Here is a 25,474-nt window from a genome sequence, read left to right as displayed (position 1 = left end):
CTGCCCTCGGGCGATCCCAGGGCCTGAGGGGAATTTCCGATCGTCAACGTTTACAGGCTGAACTGGACATTCAGCTCAGGGCAGAGCCCCCCAGAGCGACGTCCTGGGTAATTTTTGATGCTGTTCCCAACCCAAGAACTTCACAGACTCTCGGAGACTGAGCGAGAGCAGTTCACGGTGCCTTCCAGGGCACTCTGGTTAGCTCCGGTACTGCGCGGGCAGAAGGGGGTAGGGCTGCTCTGCCGTTGCTGGCTACGTGACCCCGAGGGTGCCCTTCCCACCCCTGCCGCGAACGTCCTCCTATACGGAGGGGACGGGACGTCTCTGGGGCCCCAGCCTTCCAGTTCTGACCCTCTAGAGTCTTAGGGCTCCGTGCTGGGCTGGGTGGTAGCTGAGGGATGGGACCGTGCTGGCTGCTCTGGGAGGCGGGGTGCTTGCGAGTGAGCGTGTGGACTGGGGGTCCCGTGGGGCCAGGTCTCTCTCTCCCTTGGCCCCGGAGGGAAGAGGGCTGTGGGGTCCGACCGTTCCGCTTGAGTCGGGGCTTTCCCGTGGCCCCGCCGTGGCTGGGATTAGAGCAGGTCAGGCACCAGGAGCACTCTGGGTGACCGCACGACGTGTTTGTCCTTCCCTTGGGGGCCGTGTGACCCGGCTCCCCGAGCGGGGGCAGGAAAGGCCGACCGGGCACATGTGAGTGAGTGTGGATGGACAGGGCCACGCTCTCTGCAAAACCCCCGATCTGAGAGGGCTCATACACAGCCCTGCTCTGAGGAACCCCGGTCTGGGGAAGGGTGAAGACGCAGAGTCCCGTTGGGGTCTCCCACAGAGGGCGGGGGGACAGAGCAGAAGGGACAGAGGAACAACGTCCGCCCAATCAATTGACAGTAGTGGCCCCACCCCCAACCTAAGACAATGAGCCCATCCCCAGTGACGCCTGGGCAGGGAACCCCACAGAAGCCCTGCACACCAGCGGGCCCGTCCCCCATCTTTCCCCACGAGTCGCCCTCCCTGCCCAGGCGGCCACCCTGTGTGTCCCCACGCCTCCCACTGGAGGACAGAGCGGCGCCTTCCTGACCCCTTCCACAGGACCCAGGGGAGCCACTGTGGGCGGGACCCGTGGACATGCGAATGGGGGTGCCACGGAGGAGCTGGGACCCCAAACTGAATGGGGCGCCCATGTCCAGGGGCCCGAGCAGCGTGGAGGCAAACAGGACAGAGGACGGCGGTTCCCACCTGCCGGCCACCCCCAGCACCCTCCCGTCCCCCAGCCAGACGGGGCGGGTGAGCGGGTGTCCTACCGTCGTCTTCCGTGCTCTCCGCGTCCTCTAGCAGGGTGCAGTCGATCAGCGAGATGACCCCGTTCTGAAAGACAGCAGGGGCTGGCCTGAGTCCGTGGGACGCGCGGGGGGCAGAGCCCCGTGGATCGGGGCGGGAACAGCCTTACAGGTGTGCACGTGCGTACGCACACGTGTGTGCCCGCGTCGTGTTCCCCGGGGCTGTGGTGGTTTTCGTGTTGAGGGACGTCGTCCTCGTGTAAGAAGCCCCGTGGAGTGGGTCAGGTGGCTCCCCCAAGTGAGAGTCAGGGCGGGCTGCCGTGGGGGGCCTGAGCCTGCACCGTGCGGACCCCCGAGTCTGGGCCACACCGTCTCGCTGCCGGAAGGGACACGGGCCGTTGTCCGCACGCGCCACGGTCTCGTTCTGATTTTGCAGGCCGATGAGATCTGGGGGAGGGTCTTGCCCACAAGGTGCCCCAGTCACCTGGCGGCTAGTGCTGGGGTCAGGGAGAAACTCAAGGCCTGAGCTCGCCCGGTCGCTTGCTGGCTGCCTGTTCTGAGGGACGCCTGGGAAAGTGCCCCTCTTCCTCGAGTGTGGAAGCCTCTCCTGGGCGCTGTGACAACAGCGGCCGTGAACGTGGGCTGTGGAAGACGTCGATACCCACCCCGGAAAGGTGTTGGCGTTCCTCTGTCTCGAGTGTGGGCCAGGCTGGCGGCCTGCTTGTTGGGTGGCCTCCACCTCCTGCCTGCTCTCCGGGTGTCCCTTGGCCCAGGTGGGGAGGCTACCCCAGGAGCGCTGGTGCAGCCTCGGACCTGGACATGACCCCCCGAGACCCCCGCCCTGCCAGCAGCCGAGGTGAGACCACGAACGCCGTGAGCCCTCCGTCGGGGGCAGCTTGTCACCAGGCACGGACGCCGCAACAAGGACCGGTGGCCGCAGAGAGCTGTGCCGTTTGCTGCAGGCCGTCCCCGGGATGCAGAGCCCCACACCCTGCGTTCTGGCTCTGCGCCTCACCCCCCGGGCCAGCCCCCAGGCTTGACGAGCCCCACAGTGCTCGACAGTCTTCCTGCCGCAGACCTTGCCGCGGTCTTCACTCTCGTCGGGAAGCCGTCCCTCCGCCTGTGTTTCAGACCATCGGCCCCGGGGCCAGACGGCCGGCCGGCATGGGTTCAAATCCCTGCTTTGCCACGGGTGGCTCCGAGACGCCCCGATCCCCCCGCCCGTCAGACGGGGGGCGTCCCAGGATCCGCTTCAACGGGTGGTTCCCGGAGGGGAGGCCCACAGAGCAGGCCGCAGAGCACCCCGCCCGCCGTGGCTCTCTCGCAAGTGGCCGTCGCCGCTGTAAGTCTGTCACCACGGCAAGAACGACCACGCTCTGTGCCCCCCGAGCTCCTGCCGCGTCCGGGCTCCGCACTCCTGCTCGCACCCGCTCCCCTGACCCCGCAGCGCCCCGGAAGCAGGTGTGTCCAGTCCTGTTGTGCCGCTGGGTACTCCGAGGCGTGGGGGCGGCCGAGCAGCGGCCCCGTGTCCGTCGCGCCGGGGGATGTGAGAGGCTCACACGGCCCCCCGCACCCGCCCAAACGGGACAAAACCCACGAACAGGAAACCGCGTGCTTTCAGGCTCCGTCTGCGCTGCCTGCCCGCGGCCGGCCGCCTGCTGGGGACGCCCGCTGCCCGGCCAGAGCCTCGCGTGGAAGCCCCGGCGCTCGGAAGTAAGGAAAGGCCCGATCTGAATTCGGTGGACACTGCCATGTTCGCTGTGGACGATTTCCGCCGGCGCGGCCCACCGCTGACCGGGCCGCACGTCCCCGGGAGCAGGACCGTCCCAGACGCCAGCACCGGAGGCCGTAGCAGCTCGCGGGAGGTTACGGTCCCTTCTAGGCCGTGCTGTGTTCGGACGGCGGACCCGCCGGAGCAAGCCTGCAGCGGAGACTGTGCCCACGGGCGCATGTTCTTGGCCTCGACTTGGCGCCGGCTGCCCGCCGCCCGCCGCCCGTGTGCCTGCAGAGCCCCTGCCGAGGATGGGCGCCCTTCTCTGCAGACGGAGCACGGGGCTTGGAGCCGTGAGGTAAGCAGCGTGCTGGGCTGGGGAGCCGGACACGCTGCCCGGGGGCACCTCACGGCCAGTGGCATGTGAGCAGGCAGCGGGAGAGGAAGGCCGTCCTCCAGGAAAGAAAGACCTGGACAGCACAAGCCAAGGCCCTGCGGTCTGTGAAGGAGCAGGAGGGGTTTGAGGTGCCGATCCCTCTTCGCTTTTTTCCTTTTGACCATCTCACTGTCGGGGGGAAGGTGGGATGCGTTCCCTCCCACCACAGACGACGCAGCGGAGTTTCCTGCGTTTGGGGAAATCGCAGGCCCTCACCCGGAGGGCCACGGAGAGGCCTCGCCCCGGGAAAGCCAGCTTCGGCTTCACAGCGTCTGCCCTGCTGGGTAAGTGTTTCCCTTCCCTTTCCGGATGGGCCAGTCAGCTGAGTGTGCGGGGCTCGTGTGGGGCCGGCCCGTGAGTGAGCCCTGGCCTGGCCAGTGCTCCTGTGCCCACGCCGTGGTGCCGACGCAGGCTGGGAGCAGCTGTGTCAGCGCCTCCCGAGGGAGGGAAGGGGTCCGGAGCCGCTCGGTCTGTCGGCCCCTCCCCCGCAGCCGTGCCCACGCGCACACACACAGGGGCACCCCTCAGGGCTTCCGCTGGACCTCCTGGCTTCTCTGCGCTGGTACCGTGTGGGGGCTCCCACGGGGGTCCCGACTCGACTCACCCTCCCACTCCCCACGATCTCCCTAGAAAACCCGTCTGCGGCCAGCTCAGTCCAGCCTGCCGTGGAGCCGGCGCACGCCCGTGTCTCTGACGCCCTGGCCCACCCGCCGGCCCGGGTCAGCCCCTGCGAGCCCGGTCCCAGTGGCCCTACCTTGGTCAGGTGCAGCTTCCCCCCCGAGCCTCTGGTGCAGATGATGAGGTGCTTGGAGAAGAGGAAGCACTGCCGCTCGCCCTCCTTCTTCAGGGACAGGGAGCCCAGGCGGCCCCGGGTGATCTTGCCCTTCTCGGACATGGGCACCTGGATGAGGGAGCCTGTGGGCAGAGGACGCACCCTGAGCCCTGCTCCCAGGGCCTCGCTCGCCTCTGGCCAGCTCGGCAGCTGCGGCGGGTCCCAACGCCAGGCCTGGGCAGTCCCGGCTCCTGGCAGCAGGGGTGCACCCCGGGCAGTGTTCCCTCTGCCCTGTCAGCCAGATGGTGGAGGCACGCGGAGCAGGGCTTCCGGAAGGACCCCCTAGTGCCACGGCCAGAGCCCTGGCAGGTGGAGGAGCCCTTCGGGGCTGGGGCCATGCGGCAGGCACGTGGGGCTGGGCTGGGGCGTGGGGGGCAGCACACGTGGGGAGCTGGGGCTGGCCCAGGCGAATCAGCACCATGCACAGCCTGCGCCACGCAGACTTCACCCATCAGACGTGGCTCACGGGCCGCAGAGCCAGATGGGCCCCATCCTGGACACCCTGTGCTGGGAGCAGACCCCAGGGAGGAAGACCCCCACCCGACATCCACACCACATGCCTCTGTTCCCACCTGCTCAAGGCCGTCTGGGTCAGGCACGCGCACACCTGCCCTGCGCCGCGTCTGCCTCGGCCACCCTAGCTCTAGCTCACGACCGTGGCTCCAAGAGCTGCTCCCTGCTGGGAAAGCCCTTCCTCTCTGGCCCCTGAACTCCCACTTGTCCTTCCCCTCCGGGAAGCCCTCCCTGACTCCCTCACCTGCTCTGCCCCCCGCCCGCACCCATCGGGGCCTGGACCACCGCCCTGCGTCTGTCTCCTCCCGCCCCCTCTCCCTGCAGTCTGCTTCGGGAAGGTGGGGCAGGTCTCAACCCGGGGTGTCCCTGCGGCCTGGGCTGGCCCAGCATGAACGAGCACGTGTCGAACAAGCGAGAAAGTGCTTCTGGGTCCCCCTGCCTGGTTCCAGGTCCGGCACAGCCCCGAGGGAGGGAAGGAAACACCCCGCTCGGGGAACAGAGTGGGTTCCTATCCTTCGGGGACACTGCCTGCGCCAGGAGGGGTCATCCTTTGGGCGTGTCCAGCGCAGGCCCAGTGCGGCTCGGGGCGGGGAGAGGGCAGGCTGAGCCTGGGGAAGGGCACAGGAGCCACACGGGGGCTCAGAACAAATCTCTGAGCTGAGGATGCATGCAAACCCGCCGGCCAGGCTGGGGTGGGGCTTCTCTTCTGCTCGTAGAGTCCCAGGGCCGGATAGAGGACCCCCGGGAATGCAAGCAGAAGCTGCAGCCCACAGAATGTGGGCTCTGGATGGTGGAACCCTTGGGGACCTTGAAGCTCCAATGTCCCCACGTGGGCAGCCAGCGTCTCCCTGGCCCTCCTTGGGACTGAGCCTCCCAGATGCGGCTCCGCAAGGGACCACGGATGATGAGCAGAGGACAGAGGGACTGAGCCACACTGCCTCTGCCAGAAAGGCTTGTGACCCAATAGTCTGTATCTGGCCTCATCCCCTGCAAAAAGCACGGGTCAGTGTTTGCTGGGACACATGACAGACACACCAGACACCTAGGGGAGAAGCGTGTCTACCTCTGGAGGGAAGGACGTGGTGAGGCCCACAGTATCCATGTGTGGGTGCAGCGCCCACGGCCCTCCAGTGGCCTCGGGACCCCCTGCAGGCACGCCCTCTGGAGGGGTCCCGGGGGCAGCCCACCCTGATGCAGGGCCACCTGCGCCCGGGTGGGGGCGTACCTTGTCTCACAAAAGTCTGGCTGGTGTCCAGCAGGATCTCACAGCCTTCGATGATCATACGCTCGATGGCAAGGTTTTTCCGGATGTTCTCTGTCTCGCTCACTTCGTCGTGCATTATCCTGCGGGGACGGGAAAGCCATTGGCGCGGGAGGAGGGGACGCCACGTCTCTGGCCAGACCCAGCGAGAAAGCCTGGCCCCAGGACTCTCAGAGCCTGCAGTCATGAATCGAGGGTCCCCTGGGTGCTGCACACTCTATGGGCAGGCATGGTCTCACTGCGTTCTGGAAACCCAAGGAAGCAGGTGTCCTCGTTTCCGGGAAAAGGAAATGGAGGTTAGCAGTTGAGGGAGCAGGTCTGTCTGATCCGAGTCTGAGCCACGTGCGACAGAACAGGGAGGAGGAGGGGAGCTCGGCAACGCCCTTTGTCCATTCCTCTTCCCCTCAGTCCACCAGGGCCTTGTTTCCAACCATAGCCCAGACCCCGGTCGGCCCTGCCTCAGGGTCTTTGCACTTGCCGTTTGTTTCCCTAGAATGCTCGTTAGAGGGTTGTTTCCTTAGGGAACGGCTACATTTAGGGGCGCTGGCAATGCAGCTGGCTCAGGGAGAGACCGACTTCTGTTTATGTCTGGGAGGGAAGCAGGACACAGCAGGTCACTGATCTGAGACAAGACCACTCTGTCCTGTCCGGACCGCCGCAACGCCCCTCACCTCCAGCAGGTGGCGCCATCTACCTGCTTTTAAGGAAGCATCGGGTGGCGTCGGGGACAGGCCAGGGATGTCCAGGGGCTGGAAGGCTAGGAGCCACTGGAAGAAGTGCCCGCCTGCTTCAGGAGAGGCTGCTTCTGCGACTTACGGGCTGGTGGTTCCCGCAGGGACGTTACCCCGTCACACCCCAGGACACCACTCAGGCTGGGCGTGCATGGGGGAGTCAGCACGCGGAGCCCTTGCCGGACGTCTCTGGCCCCCGTCTCCCACCTGGAGGACCGCACGCGGTGGGCACATAATGGGCTTCAGGCACTGGCCTGTGTCTGGCGCGTGGCAATTCGGTGAAGGACAGCGATCGGCGGGTCGTAACTTAGACAGTATTTTTATCAGTTGTTTCTTCCGGCTGTGGCACCCCCCGCGGCGCCGTCTGTCCTCAGAGCCTAGCCCCAGACTGCCTCTCGGAGGGACGTGGGACCGGGGAAGCAGCCACGGGGGGCGGGACCCATCCCTCCTGCCGAGGGCGAGGCTCCCCCCAGGAGGGTGGTCGTTCGTGAAGCGGTGAGCCTGGATTTGCTGGGAGACACGCGTGGCCCGCAGCTGCTCAGACCATGCGAGTCCCGGGCTGGGGTCTGCCTCGGGGTCCCAGGCTGCGCGGATGCGGGCTCACGCACATGACAGAGCTGGGAGCGCGGCGGATAGGGGTGAGGAGGACGGGGGCAGGCCCAGAGGCGGGTGGAGGACGGTCCCTGGGAGGTAGGATATTTGTGAACACAGCCTGGGGCCCCTGGGCAGGGAGAGGGGGAAGGGCTGGTGTCGCAGAGACGGGGGGGAAGCTCCCTGCTGAGCACTAGGGCCTTGAGCTGGGGCAGGTCCAGGTGATGGGGTAGGTGGACCCTGGGGGATGGGAATCGGGATCTCAGGCCAAGCCCCTGGACCCACGTGTGCCCCCCTCCCTGCACCCTTGGTGAAAGCGTCACCGCCTCACGGGGTGCCCGGGCTTCTCCCTGGGGAGAGGGCGCAGGATTCGGCCGCCGGCGACTCAGAAGGACAGAGGTTCTGTGAATCTGCACTCAAGCCCCTGCTAACCCCTTCGCCCCGCCCCGCCCCGGTCCCGGATCCCGCCTCTGCCCTGGGGGAGCCGTGGCCTGACCCGCGGCCTCTCACAGGCCCCAGGAAGCCTCTTAGGGCCCCGGGCAGGGCTGTGCCGGGCTCCACAGCCCGCGGGCCAACCCTCCTTTGCAGCTTCCGGCAGCCAGTCTCTGGGCACAAGGCCTCTCCTCACGTCTGCCGCCACAGTGGGGAGCCCCTGGGTGGTCTCCCCAGGTTTGTGATGACCCCTGACATCTCGCTCCCTTGACCTCCGGACTCTCACGCCCTGCTCCCCTCCTGCTGTCTCTGCCACCGCGGTCCGTCTCTGGTCCACGAAACAGGAAGGACATCTCTGCACGCCGCCCCTCCCGCACCTTCCTCCAGCCTCCTGGCAGCTCAGCCAGGACCTGCCACACCCCCTCCAGCCACGTCCCTCCAGCTAAGAGGCCAGAGACTCCTGCTGGTTCCACCTTCAAAATGCCTGGGAATCTGAGCCCCCCTCACCCCACAGCTATTGTCTGTCACTGGCCACCATCATCTCCTGTTCGGGGTGTTGCCAGGGGTGCTGGGCGGCCCCTAGGTGCCCAGCCATTTGGCCTGAGACCTGATCCCTGTCCCGCAGGGTCCTGGAAGCACAGCCTGCTCTTCCCCCGGGGCCCCTCGGCTGCTGCGCCTGCAGAGAGAAGGCTCCCCTGTCCCCTCCAGGCTCCAGAGACTGGGAGGGGCAGGTGTGGGGCCCTGACTGGAGGCCCCCAGTTTGTGTTCCCACTGACAGCACGGGCTGCTGACCATAGCCTTGGGCGTGCAGAGCCATGGGAGGACACGGCCGCACTGGAGGACCGAGGAAATGGAACCTCCGTGAGTGTACGTCTCTGAAGGCTCCGTGCCAGGGACACACCAGCCACAGGAACCTGCCCCGGGCCATGAACCCCTGCCTGCGGGGTCTCCCCTTCTTGCTGCCGTAGGCTGAGCCCTGCCTCCAGTTCCTTCCTTGGCCCTGGCCTGGCTACTGGAAGGGGGGGCGGTGTCCAGAGGTCAGGCTCGCCAGGGGTCAGGCTCCCTGGTCGGCTGAGGGTCGGGATCATGGGGGGAGGGGCTCACCTGGACAGCTCCTCCAGTTTGGACTTGGCGTAGTCCAGGCTGTTGCGCTCCACGTGTTCGTGAGGCGTGTGGGCCAGGAGCTCATGCAGCGTCAGGATGTACCTGGGAATCTGGGGCAGGGCAGGGGGGCAGGGGACAGGGATGGGGACAGACAGAGGGGTGGGGCATGGGGAGGGACAGAGGCAGGGATAGAGACGGACAGAAGGGCAGAGGCAGGGTTGCAGAGGGACAGAGGCAGGGGTGGAGACAGAGGGACGCGAGGGGGGGGCAGGGAGGAACAGACGGACAGGAAGACAGAGGAGGAGGCCGAGAACGACCGTCAGCTGCGAGGACCGCAGGAGTTGGGCGCCGGAGGGAAACGGGCCGTCCTCTGAGTCTGGCGGGGGCCGTCGGGGACCCGAGCCCGGAGGAGCGGGAGGCTGGGTGCCGCAGGGGCAGGGCGGGTGGGTGGCTCAGGACCAGGGGCGCCGCGCCGCGCCGCGCCGCGCAGGGCACCGGCCCTCCCCGCTCCTGCTGCCCCGGCCGCCCCCCACCTGGAACATGGGGTAGGTGAGGAAGGTCTCCAGGGTGCGCTCCTCGCAGTCGGGCTTGGCCTCGTAGTGCTTGAGCAGCTTGTCGAAGTCGCGGTTCTGCTTGCAGTGCGCCAGGATCTGCAGGCTGTACTGGTGGTTGCGCACGAACTCCTGGTAGATGTTCAGCATCGGCAGCAGGATGTCGAACAGGTCCGCTGCAAGGGGGCGGGCTCAGCGGGGCCGGACTCCGCCCCCGGCCCCGCCCCGCCCCGCGGGAGCCCCGCCCCCCGCGGGAGTCCCCGTCCTGCGGAGCCCCGGGCCTGCGGTGCGCCATGCGGTGGGGAGGGATGCGGTGGGGAGGGCTTCGGCACCCCTGCCCCCGCCCCCCACCAGGGCCAGAGGGCGGGTCCCAGCAGAATCACACTTGTAGAGACGCCCCGTGTCTCAGAGGGCCCCGGAGAGCCGCTGCAGAGGGCACTGCGGCGGCCCCCGCCCCTCCAAGATGCAGACACTTGGAGGGCTCCCCATCTGGGCCCTTCCTGCCGGGAACCCCTCTCCGCAGAGGGAGGCTGCCTCCAGGCCAGGTCACACCTCACGGGGTGACTGACCCAGGCGGGCGTGTAAAGGCGGCCCCCAGCCTCAAAACACAGCACCTGGAAGGGGCCAGCCCAGCTCCAGATTTCGTGACGGGTCCATGACACCCCCGCTGTAACTGTGTGGTGACCCCAATGCCCCGTTCTGGCTCCCTCACCGGGTCACATGGCGGGCCCCCAAGAGGCCTCCTTCCCAGAGTGTCCCCCCGTGACAGAGGTGATGACCGAGGTCACAAGGTGGGTCCACAGCGGACCTGGAACCAGGTCTCCGGACTCCCCGTCCCAGGCTTCCCACCACACCTCACACCCTCCTGAGTCTGGCCCTTCACCCATCTGTCCCTCTGTCCTTCCAGACCTCCCCAGCTCTGCGGCCCCAGGGTCCTCCTGCCCTTTCAGCCCCCCAGAGCCCAAACAATCTCCCCAAACTCTCCCTTCAACTCGGACCCCACGGCTTACACCTTGTCTACCAGGGGTGCTCGTATTCTGACCTTGGGGAAAGTGGGGAGTCTTTGATGTGAGAAAAACAAACAAAAGTGCCCCCCACCCCGAGGCCTCCAGAGCCTAAGGGCCGAGAAGCTCTTCGTTTCAGAAATTCTACTTCTGGAAACCATTCCTAAGGAAATGCTCTGTAAGCAGGACGAAATGTCACACACAGAGACAATTATTTCCAGCCACAAGAACTGGGACCGACTCCAAAGAGCCAGGGACGGGCTGTGGAGAACTACGCAGTCATCAAAAAGCATGCGCCCAGGATAACAAAAACAGTTGTGCTGTCAAGTAAGTTAAAAAAAAAAGGAAATAAACAACAAAAAAAAAACCAACACCCCACAGCAAGATTGAAAATCTAAATTCAGTATGTTTGGAATTATGTAAAATGGGGGAAAAAAATCCAAGATCTATGCATAGAAAAAAATTGGAAGAAAACACACTGAGATGTTTATGGCAGTTTTCTTTGGAGGAAGAACCATGATTGATATTTTTAAACCTTTGCTACTTTTCTGGATTCTCAAATTTTCTCAAACGATATTATTTTTAAGAGGGAAAAGTAGATAAGTAAAAATATATCGCTTCCTCCTAGAAATCCGTTTTTTGCCAATGTGTGTTTCCCCTTCTCCCCCTGAGGGATTCAGGGGGCTGGTAAGGGGCCACCGCTGCGCTCCAGAAGGATGGGAGGGCCGCTGGCTTGGAGGGCGGCCCCGGAGAGGGACGCGGCGGGGCGGGCTACTCACCCAGGACCAGGGTGGGCCAGCTCGAGATGCGGGCCTTCAGGCCTTGGTAGAAGATCTGGTGCAGGAACATGATGGTTTCGCTGCAGGGAAACACAGGGTGAGCTGTGTCCCGGGGATTTCCTGACCCTGCAGGAGGCCCCGACCCGGAGCCGGCAGCCAGGGGCCAGCCAGACGCCAGGAGCAAGCCACTCCCTCCGCAGAACCCCCAGGGAAAGCCCATCAGCATGGCCTGTGTTGCTCGGGCGGCCCAGGGCTGGACGAGTGCACAGGTCCTTCTGTTACAAGGAGCGTTCCAAGACGGCCCCAAGCAGAGCTCCCTAGTCAGGGTCACCAGCCTCCCTGGGCCCCCCAAGTTCTTGGATCTGGGAGCGACCCTGGGGGACCCCAGAGGAGCCCAGGGCTCCGGAGAGCATGGAGTAGAGACCGCGGACGCGTGCATAGAGGGCCGCGGCCTCAGACCCACACGATGTGGGGCCGTGCTCTGCCTATGTCCTGACCCCGGCAGTGCGGCCTCGAGCGAGCTGCTGTGCCTCTCTGAGCCGCAGATCTTTCTGCACAAAATAGGAAGGGGAAGGGAGGTAACCCCTGCAAGCAACGGGACGATGTCCGTGCCCGGGGCATAGTGGGCGCTCCGTGAACACTAGCTCCCCGCCATCCTCTGTGCGACAGTTAGGGAACTGGAAAACCGAGCGTCCCCCCGCACCGGCTCTGTCACCACCTAGAGTGCCCGGAGAATGTGCGCTCCCCAGGCAGGCATGCCGGCACCCCCTTCCCGCCCCCTGCCCCCCGGGCGCCTGGCCCCAGAGCAGCCCCAGTCTGGTCCCACAGCTCACCCTCTGAGGACAAGGGGGCTTCCTGTCTCCTCCGGCAACCCCCGTCCCTGTCAGCTGGTCCTTCTCTGCTGCCACTCACCACCCCAGCCCCTGCCACCTGGAGACCTGGGGGGGTCCCCTGTGTGTCTGGGGCTTGCCTTGAATGAGACCAGGGAATCTGGTTGTGCACCTTATTCTTAGATAGGAAAAGTGAAGCCCCAAAAGGAAGGGGTGGGGCAGCCTGAGCCTCTAAGCCTCTGTTCTCACACCCCCCACCAACCCCCGGGCTGTCCCCTCTCCCAGCGCCATATGTCCCCGGGAGCCTCACTCCCTCGGAACCATATGACTGGGCAGGGGTGGAAGGTGCCGGGGGTCACGGGTCTGTGGGCAGCCGAACGTGGGGTCTCCTTCGTGCACGGAGGGGCCCCGAGACCCCAGGGGGAGAAGAGGGGAAAGCTCAGGGGAGAGTCGGGGAGAGAGACACACAGAGGACACCTCCAGGCTGAACAGCAAAGCCTGTAACTCAGTCACGTCAGCCAGACATGTAGGATGGAAGGAAAACGGCGCCAGGGAGAACGCGAACAAGATTCCGAGTGGAGGAGCCGTTCTGAACCTGGGTCCTCTCGGTATGGAGACTCCGCGGTCTTCTCCCTGAAGTCCCGTAAGAATGGTCCCCCCAGCGTGGGGACACCTGATTCCCTGACCAGGGCCACCCCCCATGGCTAGAGGCCCTTTCAATTTTAGGTCCCCTATAGAGTGACTTCTGACAGGGCTGGGTTCTGTCTCTCTGTGGCCCGACTAGTCTGTCGAGTTAACAAACGCACACCAATCCCAAGAGCGTTGGCGGCCACGTGTGAAGACCACTAGGACAGGTTAAAGGCAAGGGACTGACCCAGGTGTGTGTGGGAATGCACAAGGGCAAGAGGATCCGATCTGGGACGGTAGACTGGGCATTGGGGGGCTTCAGGGGCTCTCGAGGGAGCCAGGCAGCTCTGGGCTACCCTGAGCACGGCCCCAGCAATGCTCAGGGAGTCGTTCCCAGGCACCTCCAGGCGAGAACTTCTCAGGAGGCATCGGGGAGGAAATGAACATTCTTAAATTCCAACACTGCACGGGGCACTGCAGTAGCATGATAGGAACATCGTAAGCCAGGTCTATAAAAATACAGTTGACGAAGCCTCGCTTTTTAAGGTACAAACTGCGAGAATTTCACCGGTAACCTTGTGACTCTCTAGAAGCTACTATCATTACCGATCTCCTAAGAAAATAAAATGATCTCATTTTGATTTGATTTGCTTTTTTAAAAAAATCACAGTTATGTTCACTGAACATTTTCTCTATGTAGCGTCCATCCAAATTCCTTCTTTTAGGAATTCTGTAGCCACGTCCAGTCATTATTTCGTCTCTTCCCAATTTTAGATAGCCCCGCCTAGTAAGTGCACAACCTAACGTACACGTTGTGGACACGTTTGCTCAGCGATCGGACCACTGGTCATGGGTTGGCTGCTTTTTATTTTTTGGAATTTTCCCATTTTGCCCTGCGAGGCATATCCTTTCTTTCTGTCCTCTGCTTCTGCACACACGCTCACCCGTTTTACTTGGTTGCTTAATTTTTACATCAAGTGCTCAACGGCAGTCAGCGGGAGCGAGACGCGCCGTCCTCCCCAGAGAGCTCAGCCGACCGTATCCATCACACATGCCTGCCGTTTCTGCTGCTTTTCTCCGCTGCTTCTCACCCTTATGACTTCCTACACGGTCTTCGGTCTGCTTCTAGACTTTCCATCTTACTTTCTCGCACAACCCTCAGGCTGTTTTCATTCCTTTTAATATATTTATAAACTTTTATAACAATTTAATTAAAGTGCGGCATGTTTCTTTCATTGTTCTTGCTCAGAAACACTGTTACCCACTTCTACGTATTTGTTCCTTCAGCTCAGCTTCAAGACCGTCGAGATGAGCGGCACGTTGGCCGGAGCTATATTTCGTTCATAGACTATCCTGGGTGAAGCTAGCAACACTGAACTCTTCCCTCCAAGGTGGCGGCCGTGCCCTGCTCTTGTACAGTCTGCAAGCTCAGAGACGTTTTTACATCTTGAGACACTTTGGAAAAAGACAAAAGAACATTTCATCGTACGTGACCATATGCGACATTCATGTTTCAGCGTCCGTAGTGAAGTTTCATCGGAGCACGGTCACTCGCATTCGTTCACGGGTCGCCTGTAACTGCTTCGTTTCCGCACAGACCACATGCCCCACAACGTCTGAAGTACCTCCCGTCTGGCACTCTACAGAAAAACCGTGCTGATCCCTGGCCCATGCGAAGAGCGTCCCTGAATTGTGCAGTGTGGAGCTGGGGCAGCTGTCCACGACGACCCTGACCCCACCCACAGCAAGAAGGACCCAGACACAGGGTAAGTCATTATTTAAGTGTGACGGGTCCCACAAAGGCAGCAGGGGGCCTGGGAACACACAAGCAGGGACTTAAGCCTATGGTGGGGCATGCGGTGACCAGGGATGTGACAGCCAAGAGAAGATGTGAAGACAGAGTAGGAGACACCTGTCAAGGACGGCAGGGTGGGAAAAACGTTGGAGGGAGAGGCGGTGACCTGTCTGCAGAGCACACCTGGGACGTGCTCATTCTGCCTGGTGCTCCCTGAGCCCAGAAAGGAGAGTGACCACCCCCCCAAGGTCAGTCCAGGGTAGGTGGGCAGAGCATGGTCCCTGCACTCCTGCCCCCACTTGGTCCATCTCTGGCCGTTACCCACCTTCCCTCCTGTGCAGACACGACTAACTCATGGGGGCATGTTGCCCCCCCCCCCACGTCTCACCATCCCGCTCAGCCCAGGATGGCAAGCGGCTCCTGCCCGTTGGTCAGAGCGGCATCGATGTACAAGCCACCTGCCCCCTGGAGGGATGCCTCTGGTCCCCGGAAACGCCTGTGGTGCCAGCGCCGGGGGTGGGGGCTGGACGTGGTTCCCACCGCAGGAACCAGCCCCAGTCTGCGAGCTTACTGTCAGGGTGAACCAAAACCTCCCGCACGTGTTTACTCGGAAGATCTTTCTTCCCCTGCTGGGCAGGTGAGCACACGATGAACCCCTCCCTGCCCCGCAGCATCCTCCAGGAATCCGCGAGTCTGGAAAGGGTCCTTCTGCAGCTCCAGCAACTACCAAGTTAGCACCAGGTTTCCAAGGGTGCCGGACTGCTCAGCCTGGAAGCAAATCCAGGGAAAGCTTTGTGTGGGAATGTCTTCTGCTAAGTGGCGTGGTGGCCTCTCTGGTCAGAGGCAGGAGTGCCAGGAGGTCCATGTCCCAGGGGCTGCTTCGCAGCGGGGCTCATGGTCAACGGAAGGTTCTCCAGCCGTGCAGGGGCGAGGCAGAGTGCACATCCAGACCCTTGCGGCCATGAGCAGAGGGAGAAGGCTGGGGGGTCAGGGGATGGGGTCCCAGCCTGCTACTGAGCAGGGTGGTGGGGAAGCACGGAGCTTAAAAGGAAACAGCTGGGCTAAAACTGCAGCCCACACGAAGGCTGTGTGCCCGTGGGTACACCCTGCAACCTCTCTGAGCTCCAGCCTCGTGGGGCGTCTCTGGAGACTGGAAAGCACGCAGGTGCAAAGCTGGTTCCGTGAGGTGCCACCGTGACGAGGTGAGCACCGTCCAGAACGTTCCCTCCGGCCATGTGCTGGCTGGGGTTGTCACGACAGCAGGGGAAGCATCCGGCCTCCGTTCCTTGTGCGCCCGAGGGCACAGAGGAGGGACAGTGAAGGTCCTGCTGACGACCGCAGGGCCACCATCCCAGCCCGTTCCTCCTGCAGCCCGGGCGCGGGGAGGGGAAGACGTCCGCCTGCTCCTGCTGGAGATCAGAGCCCGGGGAGGGAGCCCGCCGCACACAGGACGTGCTTCCCCAGATAGGCTCACCGTGTTCTCTAACTTGAATCAGAGAGAAAACGGGAAGGCATGGACGGCTTCTCCTTGTCGAACCATCCCTGCATTCTGGGGGTAAGTCCCATTGGGTCGCAATGTATTCCTGAATCCAACCCGGTGACGTTCTGGGTCTCTGAGATCTGACAGGAGACAGACTTTGCTTCGGGCGCTGGAGTGATGCTGGCCTCATAGAGGAGGAGGGAAGCGTGGCCTCCACGTTCGGTGCGGGTTCCGTTCTCCTGGGGCATCTCCGGGGCCTGACTCTCCCATTGGCGTCGCGCTGCCACGGAGAGCTGCATGCACAGCTCGGGCAAGAGGCTGCGTGTGAACCGCTCTTGGATCCTCCCATACCTGTAAGAGGCCGGGAGAACCGGTCGGGCTGCCGCGGCCTGGACCAGGGTCAGTGAGACCGCGACGGCCAGCGCCCGTCCGCCGTGGGCCCCCTGCCCCTTGCAGGCGGTTGGTGCCAGGAGAGGAGGGGGCTTCCTCCCTCCTGTTTATTCTCAGGTAAAGGCCTCCGACCAGATCGTGCACTCGCTGAAAGATAAAAGCCATGGGCTGTTTTTTCAAACAACTTTTGAGCAAAGGCTGGGAGCTGGCCTGAAAACTCGTAACCGCAGACGCCAGGGTAAAAGAACTCCATTAGAGATTGATGAAGAGAGTAACAAAATCGTAGAAAGAGTAAAGAGACACAAAGCACAGCTTTCTTAGAGGCCGTAAGAAGGGTCAGCAAAGGCTTGTAATCGTGGCCTAAAATGCAAGCACGGAAGGCTACCAAGGCCTCCCACGGCACAGGGGGCCCCACACGGCCTGGGTTCCAATCCCATGGCCGCTACCCGCAGATTTCCTGCATAAACACAGATGGCGCCGAAAATGTATTTTCCTTGTGATGTTCTGAAGCGTTTTCTCCTCTCCAGCTTGCTCTAGTGTAGGATACGGTCTATAACCCATTTAACGAGCAGATAGCGTGTTGACTATGTTACCAGGAAGGCTGTCCGAGCTGAGGTTTGGGAGTCGAAAGTGCGCCCCTCCCCCCGGAGCTGTCCAGGGCAGGCGCGGCCCGGCCTGCGGCCTTGGCACTTGTGGGAGATGCGGTTCCCTGGTTCTACCCCAGGCCTCCCAACAGAGAAGCACACGGTGGGTTCCCATGTCCACGCTCACGTGTGCACGTCCGCGGACCCCACCGCACCGCCCAGGGCGCTCAGGAAGGGACGCGTCCTGTCGCTGTGTCGGAAAGACTCCACTGTCGTGTCTGCAGTAAGCGTTACCTGATTTCACAAAAATGTAAAGGATTTTCTTTCTTTGGGAAATAAAGGCATTTCCATAATGCTTAAAAACTGTCTTCAACATATTAAGAAGCAAACCTTGTATGTATGCACGTGGTTCTGTTTGCAGAAAGTCTCACGAGGTCACATGCTGTTCCCCTCCCCGTCAGCCTGTCTCTTTCCTGGCCCACCGAGGAGCGGCGTCCGGAACACCACGGCCTCAGGCCTGCCCGCCCCAGCGACTCTGGGCCTCTCCAGCCGGAGCCCTGACTGGTGTCTGCACCTCTCCCCCACCTCCGGGCAGCCCCACAGGCCCCCTGCCCCGGGAACCCCTGGGTCCTGTCGCAGGGCGGGCCTGGGTGAGGGCCGGTCGGAGTGAAGCAGCCCAGAGAGGCGTACCTTGGCAAGATCACAGCTGAAGGGCCGTCTCGGGGCACACGGTGGCCCACCCTAATTCCTGGGGGGGGGTCGCTCGAACATTGTGCTCTGGTTATGTGTTTCAAGTCTGCCACTTTTCATCCAGTCCGCCCAATTTTAACGCCCACCGAGAAGCTCATTATTTAAACCATTTCTTAAACTCCTTTTAGAAAGATGCTGACCGAGGAAGAGCGGCTGCAGCTCAGCCTCCTGGGGCCCCGCGAGCCCACAGGGACCCTGCAGTCGCTGTTGGGGAAAAGCAGGTGCGTTGGTAGGGCAGGTGGACCTCGCGGCCCAGAGCCCGGCCCAGAGCCCGGCCTCCAGGTCATCATGGCCGCGTCAGGATGAGGAAGGGAGCACTGCTAGCCTTTGGAGCCCGACTCAAAACTGGAAACCCTTCCGCCCCGCTTCTCAGTGTCAGCACAGACGCCGCGGGAGCCACGGTCCTCTGCTGGGGGGCCGGCCTGGTGCCCCGCGGGGGTTTCCAGCAGCCCCGGCCTCGGCCCGCTCGCGGCCCACGGCACCCCTAAGCCCGGCTGGCTCTGACCATCAGACGCCTCTCCAAACACGCGGGGCATGGAGAGCCTCCCCCCGCTGCGTGGCCCGGATGCCCCGCACCCACCCTTGGGAGGGGGTGGCTCGGAGCCGCGTGGCTCGGCGGCTTCCACGCCGCGGGTGCTGCTGGCTCCGCTGCGCCGGGCGCGACCTGCGGGGCTCCGCCGTGCGCGGTCTCGTGCCCCGCGGCCCCACCCCTCGGGAGCGCACCTGTTCAGGAAGATGCTGCTGACGTCATCGTGCGTGATGGGGGGCTTCTTGGAGCTGGCGGCCATCCGCAGCGGGCGCAGGAAGTTGTTGACCAGGATGTGCAGCTGCTGCACGTACTCGGCCTCGGCCTCCAGCATGCTGAACACCACCTGGTTCCTCCGGCGCATGCTGTCGGCGTGCGGCGAGCGGATGTAGTCCTGGATGATGGTCTTCCACTTGCGCCGGCACAGCCAGCCCCGCAGGAAGCTCTGCACCTGCGGGAGGACGGGGGCGCGCTGTCACGGGGCGGGGGGCGGGGACCCAGGCTTGGTCACCCCCGCCCCTTCTGCCGGCTGGGCGTGTGGGGAGGGAAGCCGGCCTGCCACCGCCGCCTGCGAAGTCCTGGGCAAGCTGACCGGTCCCTCCGAGCCGGTTTCCCCATCGGAAGGCGGGGCTCACGAGGGGGCCCCCGACCCCAGGGCGGTTGGGGGTGGTGGTGGCAGCATCTGCCGGGAGCTTTTGCCAGAAGTGGAGGTGCCAGGCCCCCGCCCCGCCCTCTGCCTCTTAACAAGCCCCCGGGATTGCTGCAGAAGCCCCCTCTGAAGGAGGAAAAGGGTGGCCCGAGTCTGCCTCGTGGGAGGGGCTGGAGGACGAGGCCTGCCGGCTGTGTCTGGAGTCTCCCCCCGCCTCTCGGCTAAGGACTGGCCTGAAAGCCCAGAAGTTTCAGTGAACACTTCTCCGGAGAGAGGGCGATTAGCCGTGAACAGAACAGGGCGAATGAGTTAATCTTGTTTTTGGGGCCTCAGCAGCGCTTCTGAGAGGTTCCAGCGCCTGCCCAGATTTCTCCTCCTCTGGGGGGGAATGAACACGGACACTTGAGCTCGGAGTGGGGCTGCTCAGCTCGGTCGTGTGTTGGCAAGAACTGGGGTGGGGAGGACCTTGATCCCCACAGAGCTCAGGCGGCTCCTGCTGCTGGGGGGGCGCCCAGGGGTGCCGGGATCACCCGCTGAGGACCAGGCACAGAGGCCGTTAGTCTCAGTGGAAAGGGGGACACGTACAGCAAGTTCAGGGGTCAGGCTGCAGGTCTGAGGCCGGGGCCATGTGCCCCAGGGAGGAGGCCAGCCCCGAGCCCAGACCCCTCTCTTCCGAGACAGGGAGGCTCTCTCTACGAGGGAGCACTTGCCCTGAGGCCCCAGGACGGTGAGAATCGAGGGACGGGGGCGGATTTCAGCCGGTACTTACAATGTTCCCGCGAGAAGGGCTTCAGTCGTGGCTGGGAAGCCCAGTGGAGCCAGGGGGTTAGAGGGAGAGCCCGGGTACCCCTGCCAGGGTGGGGCCTGGCTGGGACCTGGCGGCAAACTCCAAGGGCCATGGGGGCCTGGCGGGTCCTCCAGATGCAGGAGGCCGGCCCGTGGGACTAATGGGGCTTGTGTGGGAGGCGGGCCCTGGGCTGTGCCTCCTCGTGTTTTCCAGGAGGTCCTGTGTCCGGGGACCCGAGGACGTGCCTCTGGAGCTGGGGGGCTGGGGCTTAGCGTCACGTGCAAGGCCGACCTGTGTGACCTGGGCACGTCCCTTTGCCTCGCTGCCTCTCAGTCTCCCCGTACGTGAAATGCAGATAATGATGAAACCCCAGAGGATTCTCAGTTAGGAATGAATTAATCTGTGTACAGCTCCTAGAATAGCGTCTGACACATAGAAAGTGCTTAATGAATGTTAGCTATTTCTATTTTTGAGAAACAAAATCCAGATTTTCATGGGAAATGTTTAGCTTTTAAAGCACTGGTAACAAATTAAAAAGAACAAAAAACACACTGTGTGGGCTCAAAACCCCAAACATGCCGGGAGGCTGAACTCGGCCCGGGGGACGCCCGTGTGCGGTTTCTGGTCTGGGGGGCACCGGAGGCGTTCTTCCCCCCTCCACGTGCAGGGTTGTTGGGTTTCACTGGCCTGTCTTAGGGTGACTCAGGCTCCCCGGCTTCAAGCCTGGCAGCCTGCACACACGCACACATGTCCCTTCCCTGTGCTGCCCTTGGCTGGTCCAAGGTGCTGGTTGGTATCCCAGCCACCGGGCGGGTCCCCAGGGCCTCCTACAACCTCTGGACTCTCATGGAGCAAACCAGCAGGGACAGCTCGGGGGACCAGAGGCTGCTCTGCCGAGGTGTGTGTGGGGCTAGAGGGGGCAGCTGTGAGAGGAAGGGTCTGCATGAGGAGGGGGCGGGGGGGCGTGTCAGTGGGGTGGGGGCAGGGGGTCCTCAGGGCCTGTCCCGTGATGTGAGAAATCCCGCAGCTGCAGCCTGCAATCTGGGTTCCTTCTGCTTTGGAGCCCGTCCTACCCACAAAACTGGGTGGAGCCATGACCCCGGGGCAGCTCAGAGAACCAGCCCGACTGTGCTGCTCAGGGGAGGTGGGGGGCGGCCTGCCGAGGGGGCGGGGGGACAGGGGAGACAGTGCCAGGAGGCTCTCTAGGACGGCGGGTACAGACCTTCTTGATCTTCTTGATGTCACTGTCCTCGTCGCTGGGGGTGGCGGTCTGGGTGGACTGGATGCGTTCATTGTCCTTGAGCAGGGATGCGATCTGTAATGGAGACGTGCGTCGCAGGGGTGAGCGAGCACCTTGCCACCTGCCCCAGGGGCCCCGCGGCATGTGTCCCCTGCTCTGTGCGAGGCTGCAGAGCTAGGCAGTGAGGGAGCTCTGGACTGGGAGCCCCGGCGCCCGGGCCGTGGACGCTGGCACGCCAGGAAGCCTCAGTCTGTGGTTCTCCTCCCTTCGCCCCAAACCATCCGCCCCTTTATTTTTAACTTTGGCAAGCTAACCTCAAACTTAACCATTTTCACCCATTTGGTGCACAGCTGAGTGGCGCTAAAATACGTGCCCACCGTCCCCGCCATCCATCTCCAGAACTTCCCATCTCTTTCCACGAAACAATGTTTCTCAGTCCCCATGAAACAACGTTTCCCTGCCCCCCTCACGCCCCCGGCCCCAGCCCCCATCGATTTGGGGAAATTCCCCTTTCTGATTATGAACTTGACTCCTCTCCGACCTCCTCCAGGACTGGAATCCCATTCGGTGCAAGTACGGCCCTCCAGCTCTGCCCACGGGGGTCACCAGGCCTTCCTTGTTAGGCCCGGGGAATTTTTCATGGTATTTACGTACCGTTTTGCAACCCCTTCATCTGTAAATGGACACTTGGGCAGTCCCTTATTTTTTCAGACAAAACTGCTGGAATCAGAGAAATGCGGTGTTTCTCTGCTAGCCTGGCCTCCCCTCCCCTCTGGGCTGCCCGGAAACCCTTCTCTGCCCCGGAGCCCCCTGTGGACACTGCCGGTCTAGAAACACGGACCGCCATGGGGAGGAACACTTGCGCCGCCCTAGAAAGCCTCCTGTCGTCTGATGTGGGCATCAGAGTCCAGCACAGCCTCAGGGACAGAACGGAGGGGCGGTGCCCAGGAGAAGGGGTGCCCCGCGCGACACGGCGGCGGGTCCCCTGGGCCTCCCTGAGTGGACGGCCGGGTCGCGCTCTCCCTGCCGCTCCGAGCAGGTGCCACCTGCTCGCTGCTCCGTCCCGGCTGCGGCTCGTGTCCACCTGCTCCCGAAGCCTCACCGGGGCCCGGTGCTCGGCACAGACGCAGATTCCAGGAGAACCCCGGCGACGGCAGCACCACGGAGCTGGCCCCCAGGAGCGCTCTGCCCCCGCCGGGCCTCGCGCGGCTAAAGATAGCAGCTCGGGAGCCTCCAGACGCCGCCGCTAGCCGGCTGGCACTGCAGAACGCGGCTCCGTCCCCTCAAGGCCACTCGCCGAACCGCAGGTGAATGGGCTCTCACAGTGAAGCACTTTGAAAGCAAAATGGAACCGTTCCCCGCTCTCCACTCCCTGGTTGCTAAAATTACCCCCGCGATGCCCGCAGAGCGGCGGAGAACATCTGAGCAGCGCTCGGCCGGCGCGGAGCTTTCTCCTCTCTCATGCCGCCCGCTCCCCCCACCCTGGGTTTTTTCAATTCTGAGAACATCTGCAGGTCGACATAAAGGTTGACTCTTTGATCTGTGCTCCAGAGGGACGAGGGACACACGTGCACACACGTGCGTGCACACACACACACGCGCACACACGCACAGGCAGACTCTTAGCTGAGGAACGCGGAGATGCACAGTCAGCATCCCCCCAGCTTTGCACACTGAAACCCTCTTCTCTTTGCAATGGTGGTGTATGTGCGTGCGCGTGCGCGTGTGTGTGTGCAGCCGGAGTTTAGATCTGACGGCGACCTTCTCAGAGAGAGGCGTTCCAGCACAAGTCCTCAGCAGGGACTGGGGCGAAAAATAGATGCAACTAGGTCAGGCGCGAGGCGCCGTGTCAGGCAGTGCCGCAAGCCCTGGAGGCTGCACTTAAGGAGCTTACTGGGTGGGCAGACTCCAGGGTGCTGGGGTCTTGGGCCATGGCTCCCTCCTGCCAGAAGTGGGCGTCGGGAGGTGGCCGGAGCCCCAGCCCCACGGAGCCCCCACCAGCCACCTTTCTCAAAACCTGGCAGGTGCCCTCTGTGGGGGGGGGACTGGCTTTGCACCCGGTTCGCCCGGCTGGCACCCAGGACCGGCTCAGTAGACCCTTGTCAATGATGGAGTGGGCACTCTGGCTCCTGTCGGACCCCCTGGCTGGCATCTGGCACTGGCTGCCCATCCTGGCTCCGTGCCTGGCGTCTCAGCGGGGCCCTGCCCACCTGCTACCCACGGTCAGTCTTTCTCGGCTCGTCACAGGCAAACCTTCGCTGCCACCCTGCTTTGGGGCAGAGCCCCGGCTGCTGCCCACCATCCCCGAGATGCCATCTTTAATCCTGAACCCAGTCCACACAGCGGCTGGCGGGGAATTTATTCGGGTGTTCCTTCTTGTGAACAGCCCAGGTTTGGCTGAAGACCTTTGTATTCCTTGCATTCAAGCAGCCAGCCCACGGCCCAGCCTCCTCTCCTCCCTGTTTGATCCCCTCTGGCCTCTTCCAAGCCGTCCACGTGCCCATCTCCATCCTCCTGGGCCAACCTGGTCCGCATGTCCTGGTGACGTCTCTGTGCCAGGCTCCGGCGAGACGCAGCTGGAGGTGGAGGCGCCAGACCCCTCCTTGGATGCGCTCCCGGACAAACAAGGGGTTCAGACAGTCCAACAGGACAAGGCAGAGCCGACGTGCAGCCACAGCAGTAGGAGGGCCCGGGAAGCAGCAAGGGTTGCGAAGGATGAACAGGAGTCCGACAGGAGGGCTACGGGACGCAGGACTTCCAGCGGAGGGGGTGCTGTGGACAGAGCCACGGGGCACACAGGACACGGTGTGCCAGGGAAGCGGGGGCAGGACACGGCCCCAGGGGACACGGGAGGCGAGCCTCCGGCGTGCGGGTGCAGCCCGGTGCGGACAGCAGGCCCGCTGCCCTCTCCCGCGCCCTCCGGAGCGGTCTCCTCACGGCTCTACCTTCCGTGCCGGGATCGCGGCAAACTTGGTTTGCAGGACTGAGCTAAACCCCGCACTGACGTTCTCGCCGCTCCCTTCCAGAGCCAGGCCTAGGACTCCAGGCGCTCCAAGCCAATGACGTATCAGCGCTGCGTCTATGCTCCCGCTCTCCCCTGCCGGGCCTGCCTCACCCCTGCACGCTCACCTCCGAGCCCCAGCCAGAACAGGGTCGCTGCGGAAACCGTAAGATGCTGCCGAGCGGCGCACCCTGAGCGGACGCGTCTTCTCAGAGGTGGACGCCCCTTTGCTGTAGGTCTCCAGCGGCGCGGTGACGACACACGGGGCCCGAGGGGGTGCTGTGGGGCAAGCCAGAGAGCGGGGGTGCGCCGTACGGGGCAGACCTCCTTCGGGAGTGATCTTGCGTGTTCACAGGGAGAGGCCGCCGCGAGGCACACAGGCCGCAGCCTCGGGGCCGGTGACTGGGAGCGTGACCCGCGCGGGCCCAGGTGTGGCCGAGGGCTGGGCCGCAGCCGCCGGAATGTTCTGAGGGCCCCGGGCTCTTCCTCGTGCCCTGCCCGGCCGATTATGCGGTGGGGCCTGAAGAAAAGGAGACCGTGAAATGCTAACGGCCGGCTCTCTGAAGGAAAGACCCGGCAGAGAGCACCCGCCAAGTTCACGGTGAGCAGTCGCACCGGGCCCACGCCGGCTGCCCAAGTCCAGCACGCAGCCCGCGGAACTCCCGAAGCTCAGCCGGTGGTTGCTGCGGGCCGCAAGGAGCCAGCGCCCGTGCACCCCGCCGCGTGGGGTCCCGGTGAGATACTCCTGCGGTAGGAAGGGCTGGGGACGTGGGGGCGGGGGTGTGTCCTGTGTGTAAGCTGGTTTCCGGCTCAGCTCTGGAAGCCCCCTGCTGCATGTTGTGCACGAGAGCCCGTGTCAGGGGACGGAAGCGGGAGGTCCAGCCAGGTAGCTGTTACGGCTCCTGTGGACTCTGGTTCTCCTGCTCAGACAGACGAGGCAGGACTGTGCTTCTCAGCCCCCGGAGCGTGGGCCTGGTCCTGGGACGCGCTGAGTCCACGGTCGCGTGAGCCGCGGTGGGCCTCGCTCGCAGTTCCCTTCCCTGCGTGTGAGCCCGGGGGGCCCGCCGTCTGTGTCCCCGACTCCGAGTGAGTGTTCGGGAGCAGGCCCCAGTGGACACCCCGCGTGAGGCCAGAAGCAATCCTTGCTGCTTGAAGCCCCAGCGGTGAGGACCCCATCACCCTGACGGACGCACGAGGTGGCCTCCCGTGGGCACCAAGCAGTGCAGGGGGAGGGCAGAAGGCGAGCCCCTGCGTGTCCTTGGGGACGTGCGGGACAGGCTCGAGCAGCTGGGTCTGGCTAGCGGAGGGCAGGGGGACTGTAGGGGCTCGGGGCATCCAGGCATCACTGTGGTTGGCACCCACACCCCCTTTCCTCAGACCTGGCTCCCAGGGCTAGGCGCGGGGCCGAGGGTCCCCCAAGTCCGTGAGGGACTCCATCCCTCAGGTGACCTTGGAGCAACCTTGCATAAGTCCCTCCCTTTGCAGTGGCCCTCAGCGTCTTCAGATCCCTCCAGCAGTCACGTTCCAAGGCCTGCTGATACCCACGCGGCCTACTTCCTGGAGCAGGCTGTGTCCCCCCGGCCCGCAGGGGTGTGTGTG

General features: G+C 63.6%; 1 protein-coding gene and 1 pseudogene across 1 annotated transcript in view; both read right to left on the bottom strand.

Moving 5' to 3' along the window:
• The window catches only part of RASGRF1 (Ras protein specific guanine nucleotide releasing factor 1), an 88,680-nt gene that overhangs the window by 35,016 nt on the left and 28,190 nt on the right, over positions 1-25,474 (bottom strand). Inside the window, exons 4-11 of the mRNA XM_044230808.1 lie at positions 20,857-20,949; positions 18,396-18,649; positions 11,217-11,296; positions 9,416-9,609; positions 8,883-8,992; positions 5,989-6,107; positions 4,173-4,333; positions 1,296-1,359 (exon numbers count right to left, since the gene is read on the bottom strand). Of these exons, the coding sequence (XP_044086743.1) occupies positions 1,296-1,359; positions 4,173-4,333; positions 5,989-6,107; positions 8,883-8,992; positions 9,416-9,609; positions 11,217-11,296; positions 18,396-18,649; positions 20,857-20,949 (1,075 nt within the window). The remainder of the gene's footprint in view (positions 1-1,295; positions 1,360-4,172; positions 4,334-5,988; positions 6,108-8,882; positions 8,993-9,415; positions 9,610-11,216; positions 11,297-18,395; positions 18,650-20,856; positions 20,950-25,474) is intronic.
• On the bottom strand, positions 3,562-3,710 carry LOC122894772 (annotated as a pseudogene).

This window comes from Neovison vison, chromosome 13, assembly GCF_020171115.1.
Source record: "Neovison vison isolate M4711 chromosome 13, ASM_NN_V1, whole genome shotgun sequence".
NCBI classification, from domain to species: domain Eukaryota; kingdom Metazoa; phylum Chordata; class Mammalia; order Carnivora; family Mustelidae; genus Neogale; species Neogale vison.
The sequence above is the reverse complement of the archived record's forward strand: the minus strand, read 5'-3'. Positions and strand labels throughout refer to the sequence as shown.